General features: G+C 44.9%; 1 protein-coding gene across 7 annotated transcripts in view; it reads left to right on the top strand.

Annotated features, from left to right (window-relative positions):
• The window catches only part of stau2 (staufen double-stranded RNA binding protein 2), a 325,427-nt gene that overhangs the window by 170,235 nt on the left and 129,950 nt on the right, over window positions 1–25,242 (top strand). For 6 of the 7 annotated variants that reach the window (XM_059982913.1, XM_059982922.1, XM_059982879.1 and 3 more), the window contains 2 exons: window positions 10,364–10,495; window positions 10,660–10,714. In XM_059982913.1, coding sequence (XP_059838896.1) covers window positions 10,364–10,495; window positions 10,660–10,714 — 187 coding nt within the window. Of the gene's footprint in view, window positions 1–10,363; window positions 10,496–10,659; window positions 10,715–23,704; window positions 23,835–25,242 lie in introns of all 7 variants that reach the window. The other variant, XR_009514472.1, reaches the window with a different exon arrangement.

Genomic DNA, 25,242 nt, shown 5'->3' with positions numbered 1-25,242 from the left:
GAGAGAGAAACACTAGGTAATAGGTGAAACCTGGAGGGGGATGGATGAAGTAAAGAGCTGGTATCAGTAGTAGGAAAGTTATTGGAAGTCATTCGAAGAGGTTGGATTATGAGTACTTGGATTGAGAGGGACTGGTTAGGTAGAGTCACCAAGGCTTTGTGGGTGGTGTGCCATATCTAACCAATCTTAGAGTTTTTCCAGGAAGTTACCAGGAAAGCTGATCAAGGCAAGACAATGGAAGTTGTCAAAACGAGCTTTAGCAAGGCATTTGACAAGGTCCTCTGTAGGAAATTGGTCAGGAAGGTTCAATCGCACGAGATAGTAAATTGGATTAGATAATGGCTTTGAGGGAGAAGCCAGAGAGTGGTAGGAGATGTTTGCCTCTGTGACTGGTGGAGTGCTGCAAGAATCAGTGCTGGGTCCGTTGTTGTTTGTCATCTATATCAACAATCTGGATGATCACGTGGCTAATTGGATCAGCAAATTTGTGGATGCGGTGGACAACAAGGAAGACTATCAAAGCTTGCAATGTCAGCTGGAAAAATGGCAGATGGAATTTAATGCAGGCATGTGTGAAGTGTTGTACTTTGGAGGACCACCCAGGGTAGGTCTTACACGGTGAGCAGTAGAGCATTGAGGAGTGCGACAGAGCAAAGGATCTGGGAGTACAAGTTCATAATTCATTGAAACTAGTGTCATAGGTTAATAGGGTCGTAAAGAAAGTTGTGGCACATTGGCTTTCACCGATCAAACTTGATACAATATATACTTGATATAAGACATTGGTGAGGCCTAATTTGCAGGATTGTGTGCAGTTTTAGTCACCAACCTACAGGAAAGAAGCAAATAAGATTGAAACTACAGAGCAAGTTTTCAAGGATGTTGCCAGGACTGGAGGAACTGAATTATAAAGGAAGATTGAATAGGTTAGAACTTCAGAACTTTATTCTCTAGAATGTAGAAGATTGAGGGGCGATTTGATAGAGGTATGTAAGATTATGAAGGGTATAGATGGGGTAAATGCAAGCAGGCTTTTTTTCAATGCAACTGAAGGTCACAGGTTAAAGTTGAAAGGTGAAATGATCAAGGGGAATATGAGGGGAAACTTCTTCACTCAGAGGGTTGTGAGTGTGGTGTGAATTGCCAGCGCAAGTGGTGAATGCGATTTTGATTTCGAAGTTTAAGAGACGTTTGGATGGGTATATGGATGGGGAGGGATTTGGAGAGATGTGGTCCAGTTGCAGGTTAGTGGGACTAGGCAGCTTAGATGGTTTGGCATGGACTAGATGGGCCAAATTTTCTATGACTCTAATATTTGCAATTGTTCTTGCTAAGTGGTTCTTGTTTCCATTGCACCATTTTAATGAGGTCTTGTAGCGCCTCATTTCCTAGCGTATCCGAACCGACTCACAATTAGATAGCCTACGGGGGTTTGCGAGCACAGAGCTTTGGAGCCTCTTCGCCATGGGGGGCCGGTTGACAGAGGCTTAAAAGTGAGGCTGAAGTTTTCGAATAAAGTTTTTCCTTCGACTGCAGTTACCGACTCCGTGTCGTAATTCTAGCGCTGCTTGTAGCACACCGTTACAATTGGTGACCCCGACGGTCCAAACGATTTTTGGACCAGAAATGACCGACGCCGCCTCTGTTCATGCGGTTTCGTTGAAACTGCCGGGTTTCTGGACACAGCGCCCGGACCTATGGTTCCAGCAAGCCGAAGCCCAATTCCACGTTCGCCGGATCACCTCAGAAGACACCCGCTACTACTACGTGGTGGGCTCCCTCGACCAGGACACAGCTGCCCAGGTCGCGGAGTTCGTACAGTCGCCCCCGGCAGACGGCAAGTACACGGAATTCAAAGCCCTGCTCCTCAGGACTTTCGGACTCTCACGGCGCGAGCGGGCTGCCCGTTTACTGCACCTGGATGGCTTGGGCGACAGACCTCCATCGGCTTTAATGAATGAGATGTTGTCTCTGGCCGAGGGACACACAGGCCTCATGTTTGAGCAGGCATTCCTGGAGCAGCTGCCCGAGGACATACGCCTGCTGCTGTCCGACGCGGATTTCAGTGACCCCCGGAAGGTGGCAGCCCGGGCGGACTTGCTGTGGAACGCCAAAAAGGTGAGCGGGGCGTCCATCGCACAGATCTCCCAGCCACGCTCCCGGCAGCAAACCAGTCCAGGCCCGGCCGCAGAGCCCACTAACCCCCGGCCCAATGACCACTGGTGCTTCTACCACCAGCGGTGGGGCGCAGAAGCCCGCCGTTGCCGCCCGCCCTGCAAGTTCCCGGGAAACGCCAGGGCCAGCCGCCGCTGATGGCTACGGCGGCTGGCCATCGGGATAGCCTCCTGTATGTGTGGGATAGCAGGTCGGGACGCCGGTTTTTGGTCGATACTGGGGCTGAGGTCAGCGTTTTACCTCCGACGAGTTACGACACCCGCAGCAGGGCACCGGGTCCCCCCCTGCGGGCCGTGAATGGCAGCACAGTAAGGACCTATGGCACCCGTCAGGTGCAGCTACAGTTCGGCCCCAGCCAGTTCACGTGGGACTTCACACTGGCCGCCGTAGCCCAACCGCTTCTGGGTGCGGATTTTTTGCGAGCTCACAGCCTGCTGGTTGACCTGCCCAGGAAGAGACTGGTACACGCCGAGACCTTTCAGACGTTCTCCCTGGGCGCGGCCCAGTTGCCAGCCCCTCACCTCGGCTCCATCACGCTGTCCGACAACGATTTCACCAGGGTCCTGGCGGAGTTCCCATCGGTTCTGGCACCGCAGTTCACAGCAGCCATGCCCAGGCACGGCGTACAGCACCACATCCCGACACAGGGACCACCCCTCCATGCCCGTGCTCGGCGGCTTCCCCCGGACAAGCTCCGACTGGCGAAGGAGGAGTTCCAGAGAATGGAGGAATTGGGGATCATCCGGCGGTCCGACAGCCCCTGGGCTTCCCCCATGCACATGGTGCCCAAAGCGACGGGGGGCTGGAGACCGTGCGGCGACTACCGCAGGCTGAACGAGGCTACCACACCGGACCGCTACCCTGTGCCGCACATTCAGGACTTTGCGGCAAACCTGCACGGCGCCCGGATCTTCTCCAAGGTCGACCTTGTCCGAGGGTACCATCAAATCCCGATGCATCCTGACGACGTCCCCAAAACGGCTCTCATCACCCCGTTTGGCCTCTTCGAGTTCCTCCGCATGCCGTTCGGCCTGAAGAATGCCGCACAGACGTTCCAGCGGTTAATGGACGCGGTGGGACGGGACCTGGACTTCGCGTTCATCTATTTGGATGACATCCTCATAGCCAGCGGCAGTCGTCAGGAGCATCTGTCCCACCTCCGTCAACTCTGCGCCCGACTGAGTGAGTACGGTCTTACAATCAACCCTGCCAAATGCCAGTTCGGACTTGATACCATTGACTTCCTGGGCCACAGGATTACTAAAGACGGGGCAACCCCTCTGCCCGCTAAGGTAGATGCGGTCCGCCACTTCCCCCGACCCACCACGATCAAAGGCCTTCAGGAATTCGTAGGTATGGTCAATTTCTACCGCCGCTTCCTCCCTTCAGCTGCCCGGATCATGCGCCCCCTGTTCGCCCTGATGTCGGGTCCGAGCAAGGACATTACCTGGGACGAGGAGTCCGCCGCCGCTTTCGTTCAAACGAAGGAAGCTTTGGCTGACGCCGCAATGCTAGTACATCCCAGAATGGACACCCCTACCGCCCTCACAGTGGACGCATCAAACACGGCAGTCGGTGGGGTGCTGGAGCAGCTCATCGCAGGTCGCTGGCAACCCCTGGCGTTTTTCAGCAAACACCTGCGGCCACCCGAGCTCAAGTACAGTGCTTTTGACCGGGAACTGTTGGCGCTCTACCTGGCAATCCGGCATTTCAGGTACTTCCTAGAAGGCCGGCCCTTCACCGCGTTCACGGACCACAAACCGCTTACCTTTGCGTTTACGAAAGCATCCGACCCCTGGTCATCCCGCCAGCAACGCCACCTGTCCTACATCTCTGAATACACAACGGATGTCCGGCACGTCTCGGGTAAGGACAATGTCGTGGCGGATGCGCTCTCTCGCCCTACCGTTCATGCCCTTTCCCAAGGAGTAGACTTTGAGGCACTGGCAGAGGCACAGCAGGTAGATGAGGAGATTCCGAGTTACAGGACTGCAGTCTCTGGTTTGCAGCTCCAGGACTTCCCCGTGGGCCCAGGTGAGAGGACCCTACTCTGTGACGTCGCCACCGGCCGGCCCCGTCCGGTCGTCCCCGCAGCCTGGCGGCGACGTGTTTTCGACTCCATTCATAACTTGGCGCATCCCTCCATCCGGACAACTGTCCGGCTGGTTTCCAGCAGGTTCGTTTGGCACGGTCTCCGCAAACAGGTCAGTGAATGGGCCAGAACGTGCATGCACTGCCAGACGGCCAAGGTTCAGCGGCACACCAAAGCCCCGCCGCAGCAGTTCCATCCCGCCCACCGGCGTTTCGACCACATTCATGTGGATATCGTGGGCCCCCTGCCAGTGTCGCGTGGAGCGCGTTACCTCCTGACTATCGTGGACCGGTTCACAAGATGGCCAGAGGCGGTCCCGCTCACCGACACCACCTCCGAATCTTGCGCCCGAGCCCTGCTCGCCACCTGGATATCCCGCTTTGGTGTACCAGCCCACATTACCTCCGACAGAGGCGCCCAGTTCACCTCCAGCCTGTGGTCAGCTATGGCCAGCCTTTTGGGGACTCAGCTGCACCACACCACTGCCTACCACCCACAGTCGAACGGGCTAGTGGAGCGTTTCCACCGTCACCTGAAGTCGGCCCTCATGGCCCGCCTGCGAGGAGCCAACTGGGCGGACGAGCTTCCCTGGGTCCTTCTCGGCATCCGCACAGCTCCCAAGGACGACCTGCACGCCTCGTCGGCCGAGTTGGTATACGGCGCGCCCCTGGCCGTCCCCGGGGAGTTCCTACCAGCCCCGAGGGGGCAAGAGGAAGAACCCGCTGCAGTCCTGGGCAGACTTCGCGAGAAGCTCGGTAACCTGGCCCCCATACCCACGTCACAGCATGGGCGGCACCCGACCTGCGTACCCAAAGACCTACGGAACTGTAAGTTTGTGTTTGTACGAAGGGGCGGGCATCGGCCGCCGCTGCAGCGGCCATACGAGGGGCCGTTTACGGTGCTCCGGAACAACGGGTCCACGTTCGTGCTGGACGTTGGGGGGAAGGAGGAGGTTTTCACGGTGGACCGCCTCAAGCCGGCCCATGTGGACCTGGCGCAACCGGCCGAGTTTCCGGCGCCTCGGCGCAGAGGCCGACCTCCCAAGCAGGTTCTGGCCCAGGCTGTGGACATTGGGGGGTGTATCGCCGGTTCTGGGGGGGGGGTTATGTAGCGCCTCATTTCCTAGCGTATCCGAACCGACTCACAATTAGATAGCCTACGAGGGTTTGTGAGCACAGAGCTTTGGAGCCTCTTCGCCATGGGGGGCCGGTTGACAGAGGCTTAAAAGTGAGGCTGAAGTTTTCGAATAAAGTTTTTCCTTCGACTGCAGTTACCGACTCCGTGTCGTAATTCTAGCGCTGCTTGTAGCACACCGCTACAGTCTTATCACAAGAGATATTCCCCTTACAGTATTTCAAAGGGAATATTACCTTTGCAACTTCCTGATTCACTCTTCCATCCTCACCATCCAATCTCCCGTTCAACTTAAAACCAGTCGCTTTGGGCAGATAGGGTCATCAGGTAGCAGCTCATCCAAGAGAAGGAAAACTGATCTCAAACCTTCATTGCCTTGCGGTTATACCCACTCTTGAGGAAAGCTTCAGGAGTAAACCCAGAGGGAAAATCTGGAGCTGGACTCCCTAAAGCAGTCCTAGGCTGTATTGAAAGCTGGCTGGCAACACCAGCGAGCTGCTGGTGCCAAACTGTATCGGTCTCTACCGTTCCTGTGGATTCATCAGCTGTGTGGAGAGGGGGAGCCTGCTGCAAGGGCAACAGCTTATTCTTCATATCATACTGCCTGGTTTGCATTCCATGATCAAACCTGACCAACGGAGGGCCTCAGTGATTTTATAGCCCTCAGGAAATTAGAATGTGGTGTGGGGAAAGAGGTGATTACATCATCTGACAATAAAGTAACACTGTGAAAAATGCTGTTATTTTTGAATTCCCTTAATCCTTTACATAATATGTACAAATCACAGATCAGTGAGAATGGCCCTTGCCCTCATTGCTTGGCAATTACTAATGAAAAATCTAGTTTACATTGACATCCTGTTCATAACCCACAGTGTGCCATTTTTCACTTGGGAAAACTTGTGTCTTTTTGCAGCAGTTACAGATTGCACTCTAATGAAATGCTGATGGTATTTTCTGCTGTTCTTTTTTTTGTGTGTGTGGAATTCCTGCCAAGCATTGAAAGTAGGAGTTAAAGATTGACAAAAATAATTACATGTAATGTAAAGATCTCTTAAAGATACACAAATAGAATTTTTAAAAACAGTTTTCTTGTTATCATCGGGCTTCATTTTGAAGAATGGTCATCAACAAAAAGTGCTCAGATGCAACCGTAAACGGGAAAATCTGCAGGTGTTGAATCTGGAAGTGTGGGACCTCCCTCCTTCCTGATGGCAAGAAGAGAGCATGGCCGGGATTGTAGGGTTCCTTGACGATGGATGCTGCTTTCCTGCAACAGCGCTCCTTGTAAATATGCTCAGTGGTGGGGAGGGCTTTCCTTGTGATGGACTGGCCTGTATCCGCTACTTTTAGTAGGCTTTTCTGTTCAAGGAGAGTGGTGTTTCCATACCAGGCTACGATGCAACCAGTCAGTACACTCTCCGCCACACATTTGTGAAAGTTTGTTGAAGTTATAGATGACATGCCACACTTTGCCTTATTCTATGAACTGAACATAAAGTAGGTAGGTCAAAAGGTTGCCTTTTGTGTCATTACAAGTGTTTTTCTCTTGAGTATGGTGTTTGGATTGCATCTCTCATGCAGTGATGAGCAGAATATTTAGAGATGCGTCAAGCAGAAGCTACAGCCGTCTGGATGACAACGAGTCTGACCTTGATCCCAGTGGCCAAAGCAGTCAGGGTACGTATGAATAGTGAGTCAGGCAAACCAGGTTGATAAAACCTAGTTGTTCCTTTACTCACTAAGAAATGACAATTTTTAGAGCATCTCATTGTGGACGAATCTTGCATATTGCACGTACCATAGAACCATAGAACATTACAGCACAGAAACAGGCCTTTTGGCCCTTCTTGTCTGTGCTGAACCATTTTTCTGCCTAGTCCCACTGACCTGCACCTGGGCCATATCCCTCCAAACCCCTCTCATCCATATACTTGTCCAAGTTTTTCTTAAATGTCAAAAGTGAACCCACATTCACCATTTCATCTGGCAGCTCATTCCACACTCCCACCACTCTCTGCGTGAAGAAGCCCCCCCTAATGTTCCCTTTAAACTTTTCCCCTTTCACCCTTAACCTATGACCTCTTTTTTTCCTCCCCTGGCCTCAGTGGAAAAAGCCTGCTTGCATTCACTCTATCTATACCCATCATAATTTTATACACCTCTATCAAATCACCCCTCATTCTCCTACGCTCCAGGGAATAAAGTCCTAACCTATTCAACCTTTCTCTGTAACTCAGTTTCTCAAGTCCCGGCAACATCCTTGTAAACCTTCTCTGCACTCTTTCAACCTTATTAATATCCTTCCTGTAATTAGGTGACCAAAACTGCACATAATACTCCAAATTCGGTCTCACCAGTGTCTTATACAACCTCACCATTACATTCCAACTCTTATACTCAATACTGATTTATAAAGGCCAATGTACCAAAAGCTCTCTTTACAACCCTATCTACTTGTAACGCCACTTTTAGGGAATTATGTATCTGTATTCCCAGATCCCTCTGTTCTACTGCACTCCTCGGTGTCCTACCATTTACCTTGTATGTTCTACCTTGGTTTGACCTTCCGAAGTGCAATACCTCACACTTGTCTGCATTAAACTCCATCTGCCATTTTTCTGCCCATTCCTCCAACTGGTCCAAATCCCTCTGCAAGTTTTGAAAACCTTCCTCACTGTCCACTACACCTCCAATCTTTGTATCATCAGCAAATTTGCTGAACCAATTTGCCACATTATCATCCAGATCATTGATATAGATGACAAATAACAATGGACCCAGCACTGATCCCTGTGGCACACCACCAATCACAGGCCTCCACTCAAAGTAGCAATCCTCCACTACCACTCTCTGGCTTCTTCCATTGAACCAATGTCTAATCCAATTTATTACTTCTCCATGTATACCTAGCAACTGAATCTTCTGAACTAACCTCCCATGCGGGACCTTGTCAAAGGCCTTACTGATGTCCATGTGTACAACATCCACTGCCTTCCCTTCATCCACTTTCCTGGTAACTTCCTCGAAAAACTCTTAATAGATTGGTTAAACATGACCTACCACACAACAAAGCCATGCTGACTGTTTCTAATAAGTCCCTGTCTATCCAAATATTTGTAGATCCTATCTCTTAGTATTCCTTCCAAGAATTTACCTACTACTGATGTCAAACTTACCGGCCTATAATTACCTGGTTTACTTTTTGAGCCTTTTTAAACAACGGAACTACATGAGCTATCCTCCTATCCTCCAGTCCTCCGGTACCTGACCTTGAGTCACTTCTGGGGGAATTTTATGCCAGGTGAAAATTGTAAGAGAGAACAAAACTCCGGTCAGTAAATGAGATGACAAATGTCCTAATAGCTAGGGTGGCACCTGAAGATGTAAGCAGCAGTGCTGTAGTCTGGGTTAACCCGATTCCCAACTGTTTTTGGAGCTTGTGAATGATCTTCCAGTAGTTCGTATTCCTGAACTGTAATGCTGAATTTAAATGTGTTGCTTATTTCAGACTTATTTATATCTCTCACTTAAAGACCCATACCTTACCTTTCCATAGTCATTCCATCAACAAATTTAATTAAAGCCACTTACCAGATTATTTTGTGTTTATCTTGGCCATTACTTGGGCTTCTAGATGTGCAGAATGCATTATTTTTAATGATCTTACAAGTAATTTGTGCAGTATCCCCAATATAAGCTCCAGCTGTATTTACAGTGACCACAAATATCTCAGTGGTATTGTCCTCACAAGTTTCAGTTTGTTATATGTAGCAATTTTGCCTCTGAATCATTCATGCTCCAGCACATAATCTAGTTTAGCACCACTAAACAGAATAGAATTGGAGCTGCATCACTGGCAGAGCTGTGTTACTTAATAATAATTGTAAGACCATTTACAGATGAGACAAGTTCTTCTGGCTTCCTGCTTGCAAGTTTTATCTCACCTAAAACATATAAGTAAGAATAATTGGTCATTTATTGTAGCACTGCTTTGAGTTTGTAAGCATAACTAGGAAAAAGGCAATGACTACACTTCCGAGGCAATCTTTGCTCTTGAAGCAGCTTGGGATATTCTAAAAGGCACAATATAAATCCATTCTATCTGTCTGCAGATTATACACTGGTTCTTTTTTTTATCTGAATTGTTTCATCCATCTCTACACTTGATGTGAGCTTCTCTAGATTTTACTGCTCATTGTGAATTTCCCACTTATCTTTCTCTGGAAAGGTAATACTACTACTACCAGGATCCAGCCTGGAATTTCTGTGAGATCCCAACAACATTTACACAATTCCTGAAACACCCAATGCAAAATTTTCAATGAGATTTACAGGAAGATGGTTCCTGCTTGGCATTGCTGCCTACTACATCTTCAACAGTACCTTGGGTCAGCTGCAGGATCATCACCCAGGGACCACCACTACTATTTGTGTGTAAATACTGAGTACAAATTGAATTTTACAGATTTTTTGTCTATAGTTGACCACCCTGAGGCGCCTCCTCACAACCCTGTCCCCTGTGCGGAACTGCAGATTAATTCCTAAGATGCAATTAATCACCATGATGAGTTTCTGCTAATTGCATCCATTTGTGAGACTTCAGGAAGTTATTTAAAATTAAGTACAAGGGCACTAAAAGGCACCTTTTTAAAAAGCTTTTAAATATTTTTTTTTGCTCAGTAACTGTATTACTCCACCATAACCTGTAAATAGTTCTGTATTTTTTTCTGAAATCTAATGCTACAGATGCTGGAAATGTGAAATTAAAACAGGAAATATTAAGCAGTTCAATATTTTGCTGTTAAATTGGATTTTAAAAATGTACTTGTCTGGATCATACTCAGAAATGTAAATATTTCAGTGAAAATCTATTTGTAATGGTTAATGGAATGTAACCATTTGTGAATGCAGATAATGAGAATTAAATAGAAACATATAACTGCTCTGTTATTCCTTTAGGTCAAAGTAGGCATTGAGATAGCAACAGGAACAGGTCCAAACAAGAAAGTTGCAAAGAGGAATGCTGCAGAGGCCATGTTACTGCAGCTTGGATACAAAGCGTCCATCCCAAGTCAAAATCCACAGGAAAAGGTAAACACAAATTTTAATTTCTCTTTTTAAAATTGAATTCTAAGAGATAAACAAATACAAGTAAATAATGAAGTATGAGATAAAGCATTATTTATCTTAATTCTACTTTTAGATCTGATGATAAATTTTGCGCTGGGTTTTTATGTTTTGTTTTAACTTTGTAGCCAGTTGAGAAGAGCTGGGATGGACGAAAGGTCACTTTTGCAGATCAGCCAAATAGTGAGTAGTTTTTGATCTTGGGGGAAAAAACATTTTATGACTAAATGCATTTTAAATTATTCCCAACCCTCAATTCAAATTTATTTTTTATTTATAGTGGCACAAGTCTTTGTTTTCTTTTTACTTATTAATGTGCTTTAAAATAACTAATGTATGCAATACCAAAATGTAGGTTGCAGAAGTGCTTGAGCATTGAACATTGATACTCTTTTTGATCCCTAGCTTTGAGGGAGTGGTTTCATTATTATTTGCTGAATAATTAATCCAGTTTAGATAAGTTTGAACCAAGAATTGGTCAGTAAAACATAGTGGAACAATGAAAAGCCTTCAAGGAAGAGCTTGAGAGATACAAAGCCAAAAGCATTTTGGTGAAAAAGAAGTTTAGAGTATTCAAATTTAGAGCTCCTAAAATAACCAAGATGTTTGAGAATTTAAGGTTTATATCTATAAAGAACCAACCTAATCAAAGAAAATTTATAAAAATAACTAATTGTGGATTAAGTAGTGATGAGGCTATTAAAGGTCAAAGAAGGAATCTTTTTTGTAGAGGCAGAGGACGAGACTAAGGTCTCAAATCAGTATTTTATATTTGGTTTTGCCAGTAAAGAGAAAGGTGCCAATTAACAATAGAGGAGGAGGCATCATTGATTGGGATAAAATTAGATAACTGGTTGTATTTAAAGCAGGAAATTCCTTTAGATTGGATTTGAATGGTTTTGTTGGAAGGCTGGATGTTTGATAGATGTTACTGGAGCTATCTCCTTTAGGTATGGAGATAGTGCTAGAGGGTGAAAGAATTCCATATTTTATACCTATATAGAGAAAGGGAAAAGAAAGAAATCTGATAGCTAAAAATTAGGCAGCCTAATGTCAGTGAACTACAACAATTGTTCATAGCAGTTTGCCAAAAGAATAAACCAGGGAAGGTAGTGCACCCGTGGCTGACAAGGGAAATTAGGGATAGTATCAAGTCCAAAGAAGAAACATATAAATTAGCAAAAAAAAGCAGCACACCAGAGGACTGGGAGAAATTCAGAGACCAGCAGAGGAGGACAAAGGGCTTAATTAGGAAAGGGAAAAAAGATTGAGAGAAAGCTGGCAGCGAACATAAAAACTGACCGTAAAAGCTTTTATAGATAAATGAAAAGATTGGTCAAGACAAATGTAGGTCCTTTACAGTCAGATACAGGTGAATTGATCATAGGGAACAAAGACATGGCAGATCAATTGAATAACTACTTTGGTCCTGTCTTCACTAAGGAGGACATAAATGATCTTCCGGAAATAGTAAGGGACCGAGGGTCTAGTGAGATGGAGGAACTGAGGGAAATACATGTTAGTAGGGAAGTGGTGTTAGGTAAATTGAAGGGATTAAAGTCAGATAAACCCCCAGGGCCAGATGGTCTGCATCCCAGAGTGCTTAAGGAAGTAGCCCAAGAAATAGTGGATGCATTAGTGTTAATTTTTCAAAACTCCTTAGATTCTGGATTAGTTCCTGAGGATTGGAGGGTGGCTAATGTAACCCCACTTTTTAAAAAAGAAAAAAGGAAGGAGAGAGAAAGAGGGGAATTATAGACCGGTTAGTCTGACATCGATGGTGGGGAAAATGCTAGAGTTGGTTATCAAAAATGTGATAACAGCACATCTGGAAAGAGGTGAAATCATCGGACAAAGTCAGCATGGATTTGTGAAAGGAAAATCATGTCTGACGAATCTTACAGAATTTTTTTGAAGATGTAACTAGTAGAGTGGATAGGGGAGAGCCAATGGATAGGGTATATTTAGATTTTCAAAAGGCTTTTGACAAGGTCCCACACAGGAGATTAGTGTGCAAACTTAAAGCACACGGTTTTGGGGGTATGGTATTGATGTGGATAGAGAATTGGTTGGCAGACAGGAAGCAAAGAGTGGGAGTAAACGGGACCTTTTCAGAATGGCAGGTAGTGACTAGTGGGGTACCTCAAGGCACAGTGCTGGGACCCCAGCTATTCACAATATATATTAATGATTTAGACGAGGGAATTAAATGCAGCATCTCCAAGTTTGCGGATGACACAAAGCTGGGCGCCGATGTTAGCTGTGAGGAGGATGCAGGGGACTTGGATAGGTTAGGTGAGTGGGCAGATTCATGGCAGGTGCAATTTGATGTGGATAAATGTGAGGTTATCCACTTTGGTTGCAAGAACAGGAAAACCGATTATTATCTGAACGGTGGCCGATTAGGAAAAGGGGAGATGCAGCGAGACCTGTGTGTCTTTGTACACCAGTCATTGAAGGTGGGCATGCAGGTACAGCAGGCGGTGAAAAAGGCAAATGGTATGTTGGCATTCATAGCAAAAGGATTTGAGTACAGGAGCAGGGAGGTTCTACTGCAGTTGTACAAGGCCTTGGTGAGACTGCACCTAGAATATTGTGTGTAGTTTTGGTCCCCTAATCTGAGGAAAGACATTCTTGCCATAGAGGGAGTACAGAGAAGGTTCACCAGATTGATTCCTGGGATGACAGGCCTTTCATATGAAGCAAGACTGGATCGACTGGGCTTATATTCACTGGAATTTAGAAGATTGAGGGGGGATCTTATTGAAACGTATAAAATTCTAAAGGGATTGGACAGGCTAGATGCAGGAAGATTGTTTCCGATGTTGGGTAAGTCCAGAACGAGGGGTCACAGTTTAAGGATAAAGGGGAAGCCTTTTAGGACCGAGATGAGGAAAAACTTCTTCACACAGGGAGTGGTGAATCTGTGGAATTCCCTGCCACAGTAAACAGTTGAGGCCGGTTCATTGGCTATATTTAAGAGGAAGTTAGATATGGCCTTTGTGGCTAAAGGGATTGGGGGTATGGAGAGAAAGCAGGTACAGGGTTCTGAGTTGGACGATCAGCCATGATCATACTGAATGGCGGTGCAGGCTCGAAGGGCCGAATGGCCTACTCCTGCACCTATTTTCTATGTTTCTATGGTAGGAAAATATTTTGAAATAATAATCCTGAACAAATGAATGCTGTAAAATAATGGCTAATGATAGTCACTATAGCTTTGTTAAAGGAAAATTGCATTTGACTGACCTGTTTCAGTCCTTTAATGAAGTTGCAGAGAAGATTGAGGATTGTGTATTTGAACTTTTAGAAGGCCTTTGTTAGACAAATTAACCTCCTAGGGATAAAAACGACAGTGGCAGCATGAATACAGAATTGGCAAAGAAACAAAGCAGAGAGCAATAAATGGTGTTTTTCGGATTGAATCTAAATGGTTCCCCAGGGACCACTGTTCTTTTGACATGTTTTAGATTTGCAGATAATCCGAGTTTGGGAACTGGTCAAGCAACAAGGAGGATAAATGGTAAACTTTAGGAATGAGGACAGACTGGCAAAATGGGCAGATGGTATGGCAAATTAAACATAACTTGGGAACATGAAGCAATTAATTTTAATTGAAAGACTGACAAGAAGTAGGATGAATTAAATTGTACAGTTTTGAAGTGAGTTTCAAAATGGACTTAATGATAATATATGTACAAGCCTTTAAAGGGGAAAGAAAAATGTGAGAAGTCTGTTTAAACAGATATGGACCCCTTAGCTAATTTACTGGAAGAATAGAATGACGCAGTTAGATGTCATCTGGAAGGGTGTAGGGCAGAAGTAAAAAAGAAGTAAAAACAAAAGTAATGAAGGGCTAAAACCTTTACAGGGTTATGAGAAAAAAGCTAACACGGGCAAAAAGGACTGAACAACTTCCCGTGGTGTACCATTTAATGGTAAAATTATCCTGCTTCTAATCTTCTGATTGTCACTTTTAAACTTGATCTTAATTATGCTCTCTGACCTGAGTTCCTCTAGTATTTTTTGCATGTTGATCTGGATTTCCAGCATCTGCAGTCTCTTGTGTTGACATAGCTAATATTCACATTTTCTAGCACCACAAGGAAATTGGGCCATCGTGAAACTATGGTTATTAAGTGTACTAAAATTAACATGATTTTAAGTTGGTGAAGATGCCATCAATACCACAGCATACTTCAGCAAATGTTTTATTTTTGCTCTCCCATCCACTCTGGTCTCAGAATGAAACTATGGAAAGAATTTCAAGTCTCCTTCAGTCGCAAGGGATGAATGTATAATTATGATGTATGTAGAACACAGATCTCAGATACCTCATCAAATATTCAGAAAAAAAGGGCAATGAGTGTCAAAATCACGAAACCAATTTTAAGTGTAAACTGAAGAGATTCTGCAGATGCTGGAAATTCCGAGCAACGTGTGCAACATGCAGGAGGAACTCAGCAGGTCAGGCAGAGGGAGAGGGAGTAAATATTCAATCTTTCAGGCTGAGACCCTTCATCAGGACTGGAAAGGGAAGTAGCTAGAATAAGAAGATTGGGCGGGAGGGGAAGGATTGCAGACTAGAAGGGGGTGGGAGAGGGGGGGTTGAAGTAAGAAGATGGGAGGTCATAGGTGGAAAAGGTAAAGGAGAAGAGGATATCTGATAGGAGAGTGGACCATGGGAGAAAGGGAAGGAGGAGAGGCACCAGGGGAGGTGATAGGCAGGTGATAAGGGGAGAGAGGTAAGATGGAGGCCAGTGGGGGGAATTGAACAATAGGGAAGGGGGAGAGAAAAATTACTGGCAGTTGGAGAAACCGATGATCATACTATGAGGTTGGAGGCTACCCAGACACTCTGAGTGTTGCTCCTCCAACCTGACAGGGTCCTTACTATGGCAGTAGAGAAGGCCATGAACTAACATGTCAGAATTTGAATGCATTAAACAACCCCAGCAGATTTGCAGGTGAAGCGTTGATCTGGAAGGACTGTTTGGTGCCCTGAATGAAGGTGAATGGGCAGGAGTAGCACTTTTTCCTCATGCAGGGATAAAAACAAGGAGGGAGATTAGTGGAGAGGGACAAATAGGGAAAGGAATCAGAGAACCCTACCACCAAGCTCACCTTTATATGTCTCTCTCCCCCATTGCTCTTTGCTTTCTGCAGGGATTGCTCTCCATGATGCCTTTATCCTCTACTCTCTCCCGTGGCACTGCTAAGTATTTTGTGCGTTGCTCCAATTTAATCTGTTATTCTTTTTGTTAAACAAATACCTTGGAATGACTTCAAGGCAACAGAAATTTAACCTTGCTGTGGCTTTTATGATGTCAGCTTGATTGATAAGATTGCTATTTTGTAGTTGTTGCTGGGTATCAATTGTTTAATATATTTTACTTGGAATGTACAAAAGTTGCAAATACTAGATTATCTCATATTTGCCTAGGGAAAAACTTCCATTCCAGTAGAATTTAATATTCGCAACTCACCTGTGTAACAATGAACTGTACTGTTTGAATAAATTTATAAGTTTCTCACACAACCATTCTGTCTGCCTCTCCTCCTGAGGTATAATTCCATTATATTCACTCCCATTTGCTCTGTATTTTGCCTAAATCAGTCTTGTCATTCAAAAGTGTGCAAGGTGCACTAAAAAAAATCAGATTGTTTCTGTCTTGACTCAGTGTTTATAAATCCTTTCAGTGAGGGCATTTCATTACTGTCTTGAACATTTCATCCACCCTTCTTAATCCAAGATGTTAAAGTTAGTTTAGCATGAAATCTTCACCCCAGTTGGATGTTGGATGCACAAACCCAGCAGTGACTCAAGACCTTGCTGCAGAATGGGTCACTCTCCGAAGTTGGTAAACAGAGAGCAGTTGAATGCAGTGATATTAAATATTATTGAAAATCTCTCACACTTGAACACTTAATTACTGCACTAGTTATTCGACCTTGCACTTTAATGTCTTTCTCACTGCTCTGAAGAGCTGAACAATACATCCTGTTCACACTTGTGTCTGTGAATTTAGAACAATATGTTTTGATTCCAAATAATTTATTAAAAGGTTAGTTACTGCAGTTTTCTGTCTCAGCTGGCTCTTCAAAGTACAGTACTCCCGAATTTAAAAACTATAGGTGACACCAAATGTGTGTTTCTTTTGTTATTGGTTGTTGTGAAAAGTATTAACTACCTTGTCTTAGTGACGTGAAGGACCATTTTATTGGGCTTTTGAAGGAGCTCCTGTTCTCATTTCTTCCTAAAGGAACATGGAGGCAGACGGATCTGTTGTCTTAGACCAGAGGTGGGCAAACTTTTTGACTTGAGGGCCACAAAGGGTTCTAAAATTTGACAGGGGGGCCAGACCAGGAGCAGATGGACGGAGTGTTTTGGTAATACACCCCATAAGAGAAAATAAAATATTATGGGATATGTAGAAAACATGTGCTTTAATTTCAATTGAAAATGAACAAATGCATTACAACAAAATATCTGTCTTTGAAGTCCCATGGTATTTAGCTATTTATTGAAATGACTTTTAAAACACTGAAAATTAAATGAATAAAATACAGCTTTTTTTAATAGTAACAGTTATTATTTTAAAGCACTGAAAATTCTGTTATCCTTCAAGATATTATCATCATCACTCTCCTCCTGACTGTCTTTATTTCAAAAATGGTAGGAGATGCAGGTCTACTTGTCCTGCTCCTTCTTATTCAATTGTCCCCTGTGCCAAAACTCAACAACGACCAGCACAAGGACAGAACAGTGACAGCGCGCCAGTATGCGGAGCGCGTTATTTGATCTGGAGCGCATTTTTTATTTTGAGAACGTACGTGCACCTGCGCACTACTCATGTCCATCACTTAACAGAAATGACATGTAACATGTAAGGCTTATTGAAAAAAATATTTTCAAATGCATTTTTTACATAACACAATGAAGAAACTTATTTTTAATTTCAGTGGGAACAGTGTTGTTGGTCTCCCTTTTTAGCCAGCGCATCAAAGTCTGGATTTAGTTTTGTTGTGGCGATTCTCAGGATGGATCTGAGGTGTTGGTCAGTTAACCTGGATCTGTGGCTGGCTTTGTTGATGTTCATGACGCTGAACGCCTGTTCACACAAATAGGTCGAGCCGAACAAAGAGTAAAGCGCAAATGTGGAGTAATACGCTGCACCTCAACAAAGGTCAATGTATATAGAGTGCGTCATCTATTGGGAAAACGCCAGAATTGCGGGGAAAAAAGCGTTAACAAGGTTTATTAATATAATTTCATCGAGTTCTGCGGGCCGGATTAAAAAGCTTAACGGGCCGCATATGGTCCCCGGGCTGTAGTTTGCCCATGCCTGTCTTAGACCCAGCAATGTATTGTAAAAGCACCAAAAGAGACTGCATACCTCCACTAGAGATGTAATCAAAAACCAGAAGAGTAACCACTCCACCCTAGTTTCTATATCATTGTATGTTTGGGGAAGGTTTTCAATCTCTCTCTCTCTCTCTCCCTCTCTCTCTCTCTCTCTCCCCCTCTCTCTCTCTCTCTCTCTCCCTCTCCCTCTCCCTCTCTCTCTCCCTCTCCCTCTCCCTCTCCCTCTCCCTCTCCCTCTCCCTCTCCCTCTCCCTCTCCCTCTCCCTCTCCCTCTCCCTCTCCCTCTCCCTCTCCCTCTCCCTCTCCCTCTCCCTCTCCCTCTCCCTCTCCCTCTCCCTCTCCCTCTCCCTCTCCCTCTCTCCCCCTCCCCCTCCCCCTCCCCCTCCCCCTCCCCCTCCCCCTCCCCCTCCCCCTCCCCCTCCCCCTCCCCCTCCCCCTCCCCCTCCCTCTCTCCCCCTCCCTCTCCCCCCCTCCCTCTCCCCCCCTCTCTCTCCCCCCCCTCTCTCCCCCCCTCTCTCCCCCCCCTCGCTCCCCCCCTCTCTCTCCCCCCCTCTCTCCCCCCCTCTCTCCCCCCCTCTCTCCCCCCCTCTCTCCCCCCCTCTCTCCCCCCCTCTCTCTCCCCCCTCTCCCTCCCCCCTCTTCCTCCCCTCCCCCTCACCCTTGCCCCCCCTTTGCCACCACCCCCCCCATTTTAGGAGTGGAAAGAAGAAAGTAACAGCTAAAACAAAATACATTATTGATTTTTATTATACTGCAGTATCAAGTGTAATTTTATGTGCCTTTTTTAATGAAAAAGTAAAGTGTACTTTGTACTCCATGGAGGAGTATTTAGCTTTCTGAGTTCTGGGAAGTATTGTTCCTGCAGACACCAAAATGAATATGCAGTTTTTGGGGAATTCCCACTGGCCGTTCCTTCCCAATAATTTCATTTTTGCATCCTTCTTTCAGTTTTTTTTCTGGAACCTCTTGTGTAATCCATTCAATTGAGGAAATAAAATTAAGTGGTACATATGCTATAGTTACCAAAAAATGTATACAATTTTCTAAATTTCCAGTTAAATACACATTAGGTTGTCATTCTTTACAAATAGGATCACAAGATTTATGGAACCATTTTCATGTATTACTAATGGAATTTATTTGGCATGGATTTAATGTCACTCCTCTCTTTAAGAAAGGGAAAGGCAGCAGAAAGGAAATTATAGATCAGTTAGCCTGACTCAGTGGCTGGGAAGAAGTCAATTGTTAAGGATGAAGTTATGGAGTACTTGAAATCAGAATCAGGTTTATTATCACTGGCATGTGTTGTGAAATTTGTTAACTTTGCAGCAGCAGATCAATGCAATACATAATATAGAAGAAGAAAAAATAGTAAATTACTAGTTATGTATATTGAATAGATTAAAAATCATGCAAAAACAGAAATAATATATATTTTAAAAGTGAGGTGGTGTTCATGGGTTCAATGTCCATTTAGGAATCAGATAACAGAGGGGAAGAAGCTGTTCCTGAATTGCTGAGTGTGTGCCTTCAGGTGTCTGTACCTCCTACTTGATCGTAACAGTGAAAGAAGGACATGCCCTGGGTGCTGGAGGTCCTTAATAATGGATACAACCTTTCTGAGACACCGCTCCTTGAAGATGTCCTGAATACTTTGTAGGCTAGTACCCAAGATGGAGTCGACTAAATTTACAACCTTCTGCAACTTCTTTCAGTCCTATGCAGTAGCCCCTCCATACAAGAGTGATGCAGCCTGTCAGAATGCTGTCCACAATACATCTGTAGAAGTTTTTGTTGATATACCAAATCTCTTCAAGCCTCTAATGAAGTATAGTCACTGTCTTGCCTTCTTTGTATCTGCATCAATATGTTAGGACTAAGTTAGGTCATCAGAAATCTTGACACTCAGGAACTTGAAACTGTTCACTGTCTCCACTTCAGATCCTTCTAAAAGGATTGGTATGTGTTCCTTCATCTTATTTTTCTTGAAGTCCACAATCAGCTCTTTTATCTTACTGACGTTGAGTGCAAGGTTGTTGCTAATACACCATTCCACTAGCTGGTATATCATGCTCCTGTACACCCTCTCATCTCCATCTGAGATTCTACCAACAATGGTTGTATCATCAGCAAATTTATCGATGGTATTTGAGCTAAGCCCAGCCACACAGTCATGTGTATATAGAGAACAGAGCAGTGGGCTAATCACACACCACTGAGGTGCACCAGTGTTGATCGTCAGCGAGGAGGAGATATTATCACCAATCTGCACAGATTGTGGTCTTCCGGTTAGGAAGCTGAGGATCCAGTTGCAGAGGGAGGTACAGAAGCCCAGATTCTGTAACTGGATGTTGTATTTTTGGATTTTCAGAAGGTCTTTGACAAGGTGCCACACATAAGGCTGCTTAACAAGTTAAGAGCCCTGATAATACAGAAAAGTTACTGGCAAGGTTAGAGTATTGGCTGATTGGTAGGAGGCAGTGAGTGGGAATAAAGCTATCCTTTTCTAGTTGGCTGCCAGTGACTAGTGGTATTCCTCGGGGGTTGCTGTTGGGATACTTCTTTATGCTGTATATAAATGATTTAGATGACAGAATAGATGGCTTTGTTGCCAGTTATGCAGATGATATGAAGATGGGTGGAGGGGCAGATAGCGTAGAGGAAATGGGTAAGCTGCAGAAGGACTTAGACAGATTAGGAGAATGGGCGGGAGAGTGGTAAATGAAATACAATGTTGGAAAATGCATGGCCATGCATTTTGGTAGTAGAAATAAATGAGCAGACAATTTTTCTAACTGGGGAGAAAATCCAAAAACCAGAGATGCAATGAACTTGGGAGTCCTTGTGCAGAACAACCTAAAGATGAAACTGCAGGTGGAGTCGATGGTGAAGAAGGAAAATGCAGTGTAAGCATTTATTTCAATAGGTCTAGAATACAAGAGCAGGGATGCGATGCTGAGGCTTTATAAGGCATGGTGAAGCCTCACCTTGAGTATTGTGAACAGTTTTAGGCCCCTCATCTAAGAAAAGATGTGCTAAGTTCAGAGGACGTTCACAAGGATGATTCCGTGAATGAAAGGGTTATCATATGAGGAATGTTTGATAGCTCTGGGTCTGTACTCAACGGAATTTAGAAGGATGAAGGCGGGGGATCTTATTGAAAAACCTAGAGAGAAAAGATGAGGAAAGGATGTTTCCCTTGGTGGAAGAGTCTGGGACAAGAGGGCACAACCTCGCGATAGAGGGGTGTCCATTTAAAATAGAGATGCAGAGAAATTTCTTTAGCCAGGCAGTGGTGAATTTGTGGAATTTCTTTACCACAGCCGGCTGTGGAGTTGAGGTCATTTGGGTGTATTTAAGGCAGAACTTGATAGGTTCTTGATTGAATATGCCATCAAAGGTTATGGAGAGAAGGCTGTGGATTGGGGATGAGGAGGGGGAGAAAAAGGATCAGCCATGATTGAATGGTGGAGCAGATTCGATGGGCTGAATGGCCTAATTCTGCTCCTGTGTCCTATGATTTTATGGTCTTGTGATTTAGGCGTATTGTAATCATACTCGTCTTTAGGCCGGGGGTGGGGGGGGAATGGATCCAGTTTAGGTCACCACTGCCTGCCAGAGTAAAGTTATCATTGTCCTGCTGTCCTCCTTTCCCCGTGGCCGCAGAGTGGTTTCTGGAATCACAGCATGGACCCACCTTGAGGCTCAGTGGATGTAATTTTTATTGCACAGCTCTATCAGGGGAAAAGCAGGGACACACTATTAATGACTATTGATGGATGATTTCAACCTCGCCAAAGCTTCTGACTCCACCAGTCTGGGCATTATGGCATATCCTCAATGCGGCATTCCATGGAAATTCAGCTTCATATTGTGTTTGCTTCATGATGATTCCAAGCTGTAATCCTATCCACAGCAGCAGCACAGTAGTGTGGCAGTTAGCATAATGTTATTACAGCACCAGGCTCAATTCTGCCACTGTCTGCAAGGACTTTGTACATTTTCCCATGACCACATAGGTTTCCCCCAGATTCTTCACTTTCTCCCATGTTCCAAAGACGTGTGTGTTAGTCAGGTTAATTTGTCGTGGGTGTAGTTGGGTGGCGTGGAATCATTGTGCCAGAAGGGTCTATCACTGTGCTGTATCGCGAAATAAAAATAAATAAATAAAGCAACCAAGACCTGGATCATCAAGGAAGGCTGGATCATTGTGCCAACAATTTCTTCACTTGTTCTTGCTCCAGTGCTGCGCGTTGCTTTGAACTTGCAGGATGAATGAGGGAAACCCTTACTTCCCTTTAACCAGTGCTTGTTTATTAGATCAGAGAAGACTGCAGAAAATCTTTTATATCTGACGTGCTAGGGCTGTCGAGAGAGGGTGATCTGAGGAAGGGTAGAGACCGAAAACCACCATCCAGCAGAGCCAACTTGATGTGGTGTGGCCTGTAGATTGAGAACAGGGAAGTGGGATTAATCTTAATGTATTTTTGTTGGTCAGCATAGACACTTCACACCAGATGATCTCCTTCTCTACCACTGACATTTATGATCCAGTAGCAGTGATGCATCATCAATAACTCACTCTGAGATGTAAAGGTGAGATATCGGCTTTTATTGACTGAAAGAAGGAACAAGCAGTGAGTGACCATCATACTACACCCTGGAGACTGAGGGCCGGGCTCAGGCCTCAATCGCCTTTATACAGAGGTCTGTGGGAGGAGTCACAGGAGCAGTCAGCAGGGGGCGTGTCCAGACAGGTATATGTGGTTCACCACAAGCAGGTTATCAGATTCTGAGAGTTCTTTGTCCAGACTGGTTGGCTGTACAGGAGGTAGGTCAAACTGCCCAGTGCATCACCAGCACCAGCCTACTTATCATCGAGGACATGTACACAGAAAGGTGCTGGATCCCGCCCACCTTGCTTACAGATTGTTTATCCCACTCCCATCAGGAAAGAGGCTACAGAGCATCCACGCTAGGACCACCAGACTCAAAAACAATTGCTTTGCCCAAGCCACTGGGCTGATCATCACCTGCACCTACTTAAGTCATCCCATCACCAGTACTTTATCATTTTCTGTCGAAGTCACGGTATGTGCAGATAATCCTGTACGTAGCATCTCTTTTTGTACGGGAAATATTTCTTTGGATACAGTGTGAGCTAATCTTATATATTTATTGTGTTCTTTCGGCTTACTGTGTTTTTGTTTGCTGCATCGGATCTGAAGTGACAATTATTTCGTTCTCCGTAACACTTGTGTACTGAAGGAAGACAATAAGTAATTTTGAATCTTAAATCTTATTGTTTTCCAGAGTATTTGTCCTTTTCAGTGTACTCTGGCTCCGAAAGCTGACACTTTTGCTTTTACACGCTGATTTCAAAGCTTTAGATGGAAAAGCACGACTTGTATTTCTTTTCTTGTAACTGCCTCATCAATATCTCATCAACAGCTCAAGGCTGCCTGTGCTCACAATAACTAGGTGCTAACAAGAGGTCTTAGGTGAAAGTAAATTTTGTCACATGCCAGGACAAGTGTAATTGTTGGAGATCTCTTCATGTGAAATTGAAAAGGTTAACTCTCTCAGAACAGTTCAGGAATTTCAATCCAGTTCTAAACATCAAAGTACCTTTTACTTAATCCTTATGAAATAAGTAGCTTTGTGCCATGTCTGACCACAATAGGAGGAAGACCACAGAATACAATGAGGCATCTGAACTTCTTCATTTTGAAACACAGATGGGTTTTATTTAAGGTTGTGGTTCTTATTACAACACAAATGTATGACGCTTTGCTTTTGGATTGTAGGCATTCATGCAGAGGACTCCACTCACTTGGATTTGGAGGAATGAGGGCCAATCTCATTGTAATGTTCAACATTTTCAGAGGCATGCACAATGGCGGGAGGCGACGTTCTCTCAGTCCCATCAAGATGATGGTGAGCTGCAATGTTTGTCAAGGTTGAGGTTAATTGTTTTTGTTGAGGTTCATAGGATGATTTTGGGCAGAGTATGGGAGTTAGATGTCAGGTTTGGGTTGAGGGACAGGGATGAGTGAGCGGAAGAACGGTAAATGAATATCAGGGCAGGAGCCAGTGTTTGGAGTCCGGGTGAGAGCCCCACGTGGCTGAAGGTCAGTGATCCCAGAGACTGGCTCTGCAGGAGCTGAGGAGACCAACAATCCTCAAGTCGGCAAGTTCTGGGGTTGGAGGTCTGTATGGACGTGAGTCACGAGGGTCATATCACCAGGGTTGAGTCCTGAATGTCAAACCTGTGATTGGTGAGTCTGGAGGTAGAAGCCCGAAAGTCGAAGCCTGTGGGTCAACTTGTCCAGAGTTTAGAGGCCAGATATCTGCGAGTCCAAGCCTAGGAAATGGAGATTGGAGGCCCATTGTCTGTGAGTCTGAGAATCCGGGGCTAAGCACTGGAGACCAGGAGATGGTCGGTTCTGGGGTTGGAAGCCTGTCTGTGTGTGAGGGAGGGTGGGAAAGGGGCTTGTTATGCTGTTGTTGTTGCTGTTACTTGTGCTATTCTGCTGAACATAGTGGGTATTTCTTGCTGGCGCTGGAATGTGTGGCAACACTTGCAGGCCCCCAACACATCCTTAAGTGTGTTGATTCTTGACACAGATGATGCATTTCAGTGTATGATCTTTTGTATGTGTGATTAAACAAATCGGAATCTGAACTAGGAGTCATTGTTCCCAGAAATGGGGTCAGCCATTTAAGACTAAAATGAGATTTTTTTTCTCTGCTGTGGATTTAAGCTTTTGAAATTTTCTACAGAGGAGTGTGGATGTTAAGCAATTGCAAGTATATTCAAGGCAGGTTCAAGGGTTGGTTTAGTCATTAGAGGGAATCAGTAAAAGGAACTGGCAACAAATTGATCTTGAAATACAGCATGAGCCATTGTCGTATTGAGCAACCTTCAGGAACTATCTTGCCTGCTCCTGCATTAGTTTCTTATCCTGGATCATTTCAAAAAATGATTAAACTACATTTAGTTTTACATTCGTTTTTTGTAATGACGTCAGACTTTCATCTCTTAGTACAAAGAGATACTAAACTGGGCATGGCACTCCATTTATACAGAATGCAAAAGCATCTATTCACACTGACATTCAGTAAAATTGCAATCTGACTCTTCTCTCTCACCCCTCCCCTACCCCTTGACTAGCAAAGGCACATTTGGCTATTTAAACAAATCTGGTTCGTTTCAATCAAAGTTTGTGTGTGATCTTGAATATAAGAGGGAAGGCGTGAAAGAACTTCCTGTTCCAGAAAGTTGGCAGACTCTGGAAGAAAACAGCTCGGCTGTTTTCACTCCTGCAATAGAATACCAGCAGCT

This window comes from Hypanus sabinus, chromosome 1, assembly GCF_030144855.1.
Source record: "Hypanus sabinus isolate sHypSab1 chromosome 1, sHypSab1.hap1, whole genome shotgun sequence".
NCBI lineage: Eukaryota > Metazoa > Chordata > Chondrichthyes > Myliobatiformes > Dasyatidae > Hypanus > Hypanus sabinus.
This window is presented reverse-complemented; position numbering and strand designations above follow the sequence as displayed.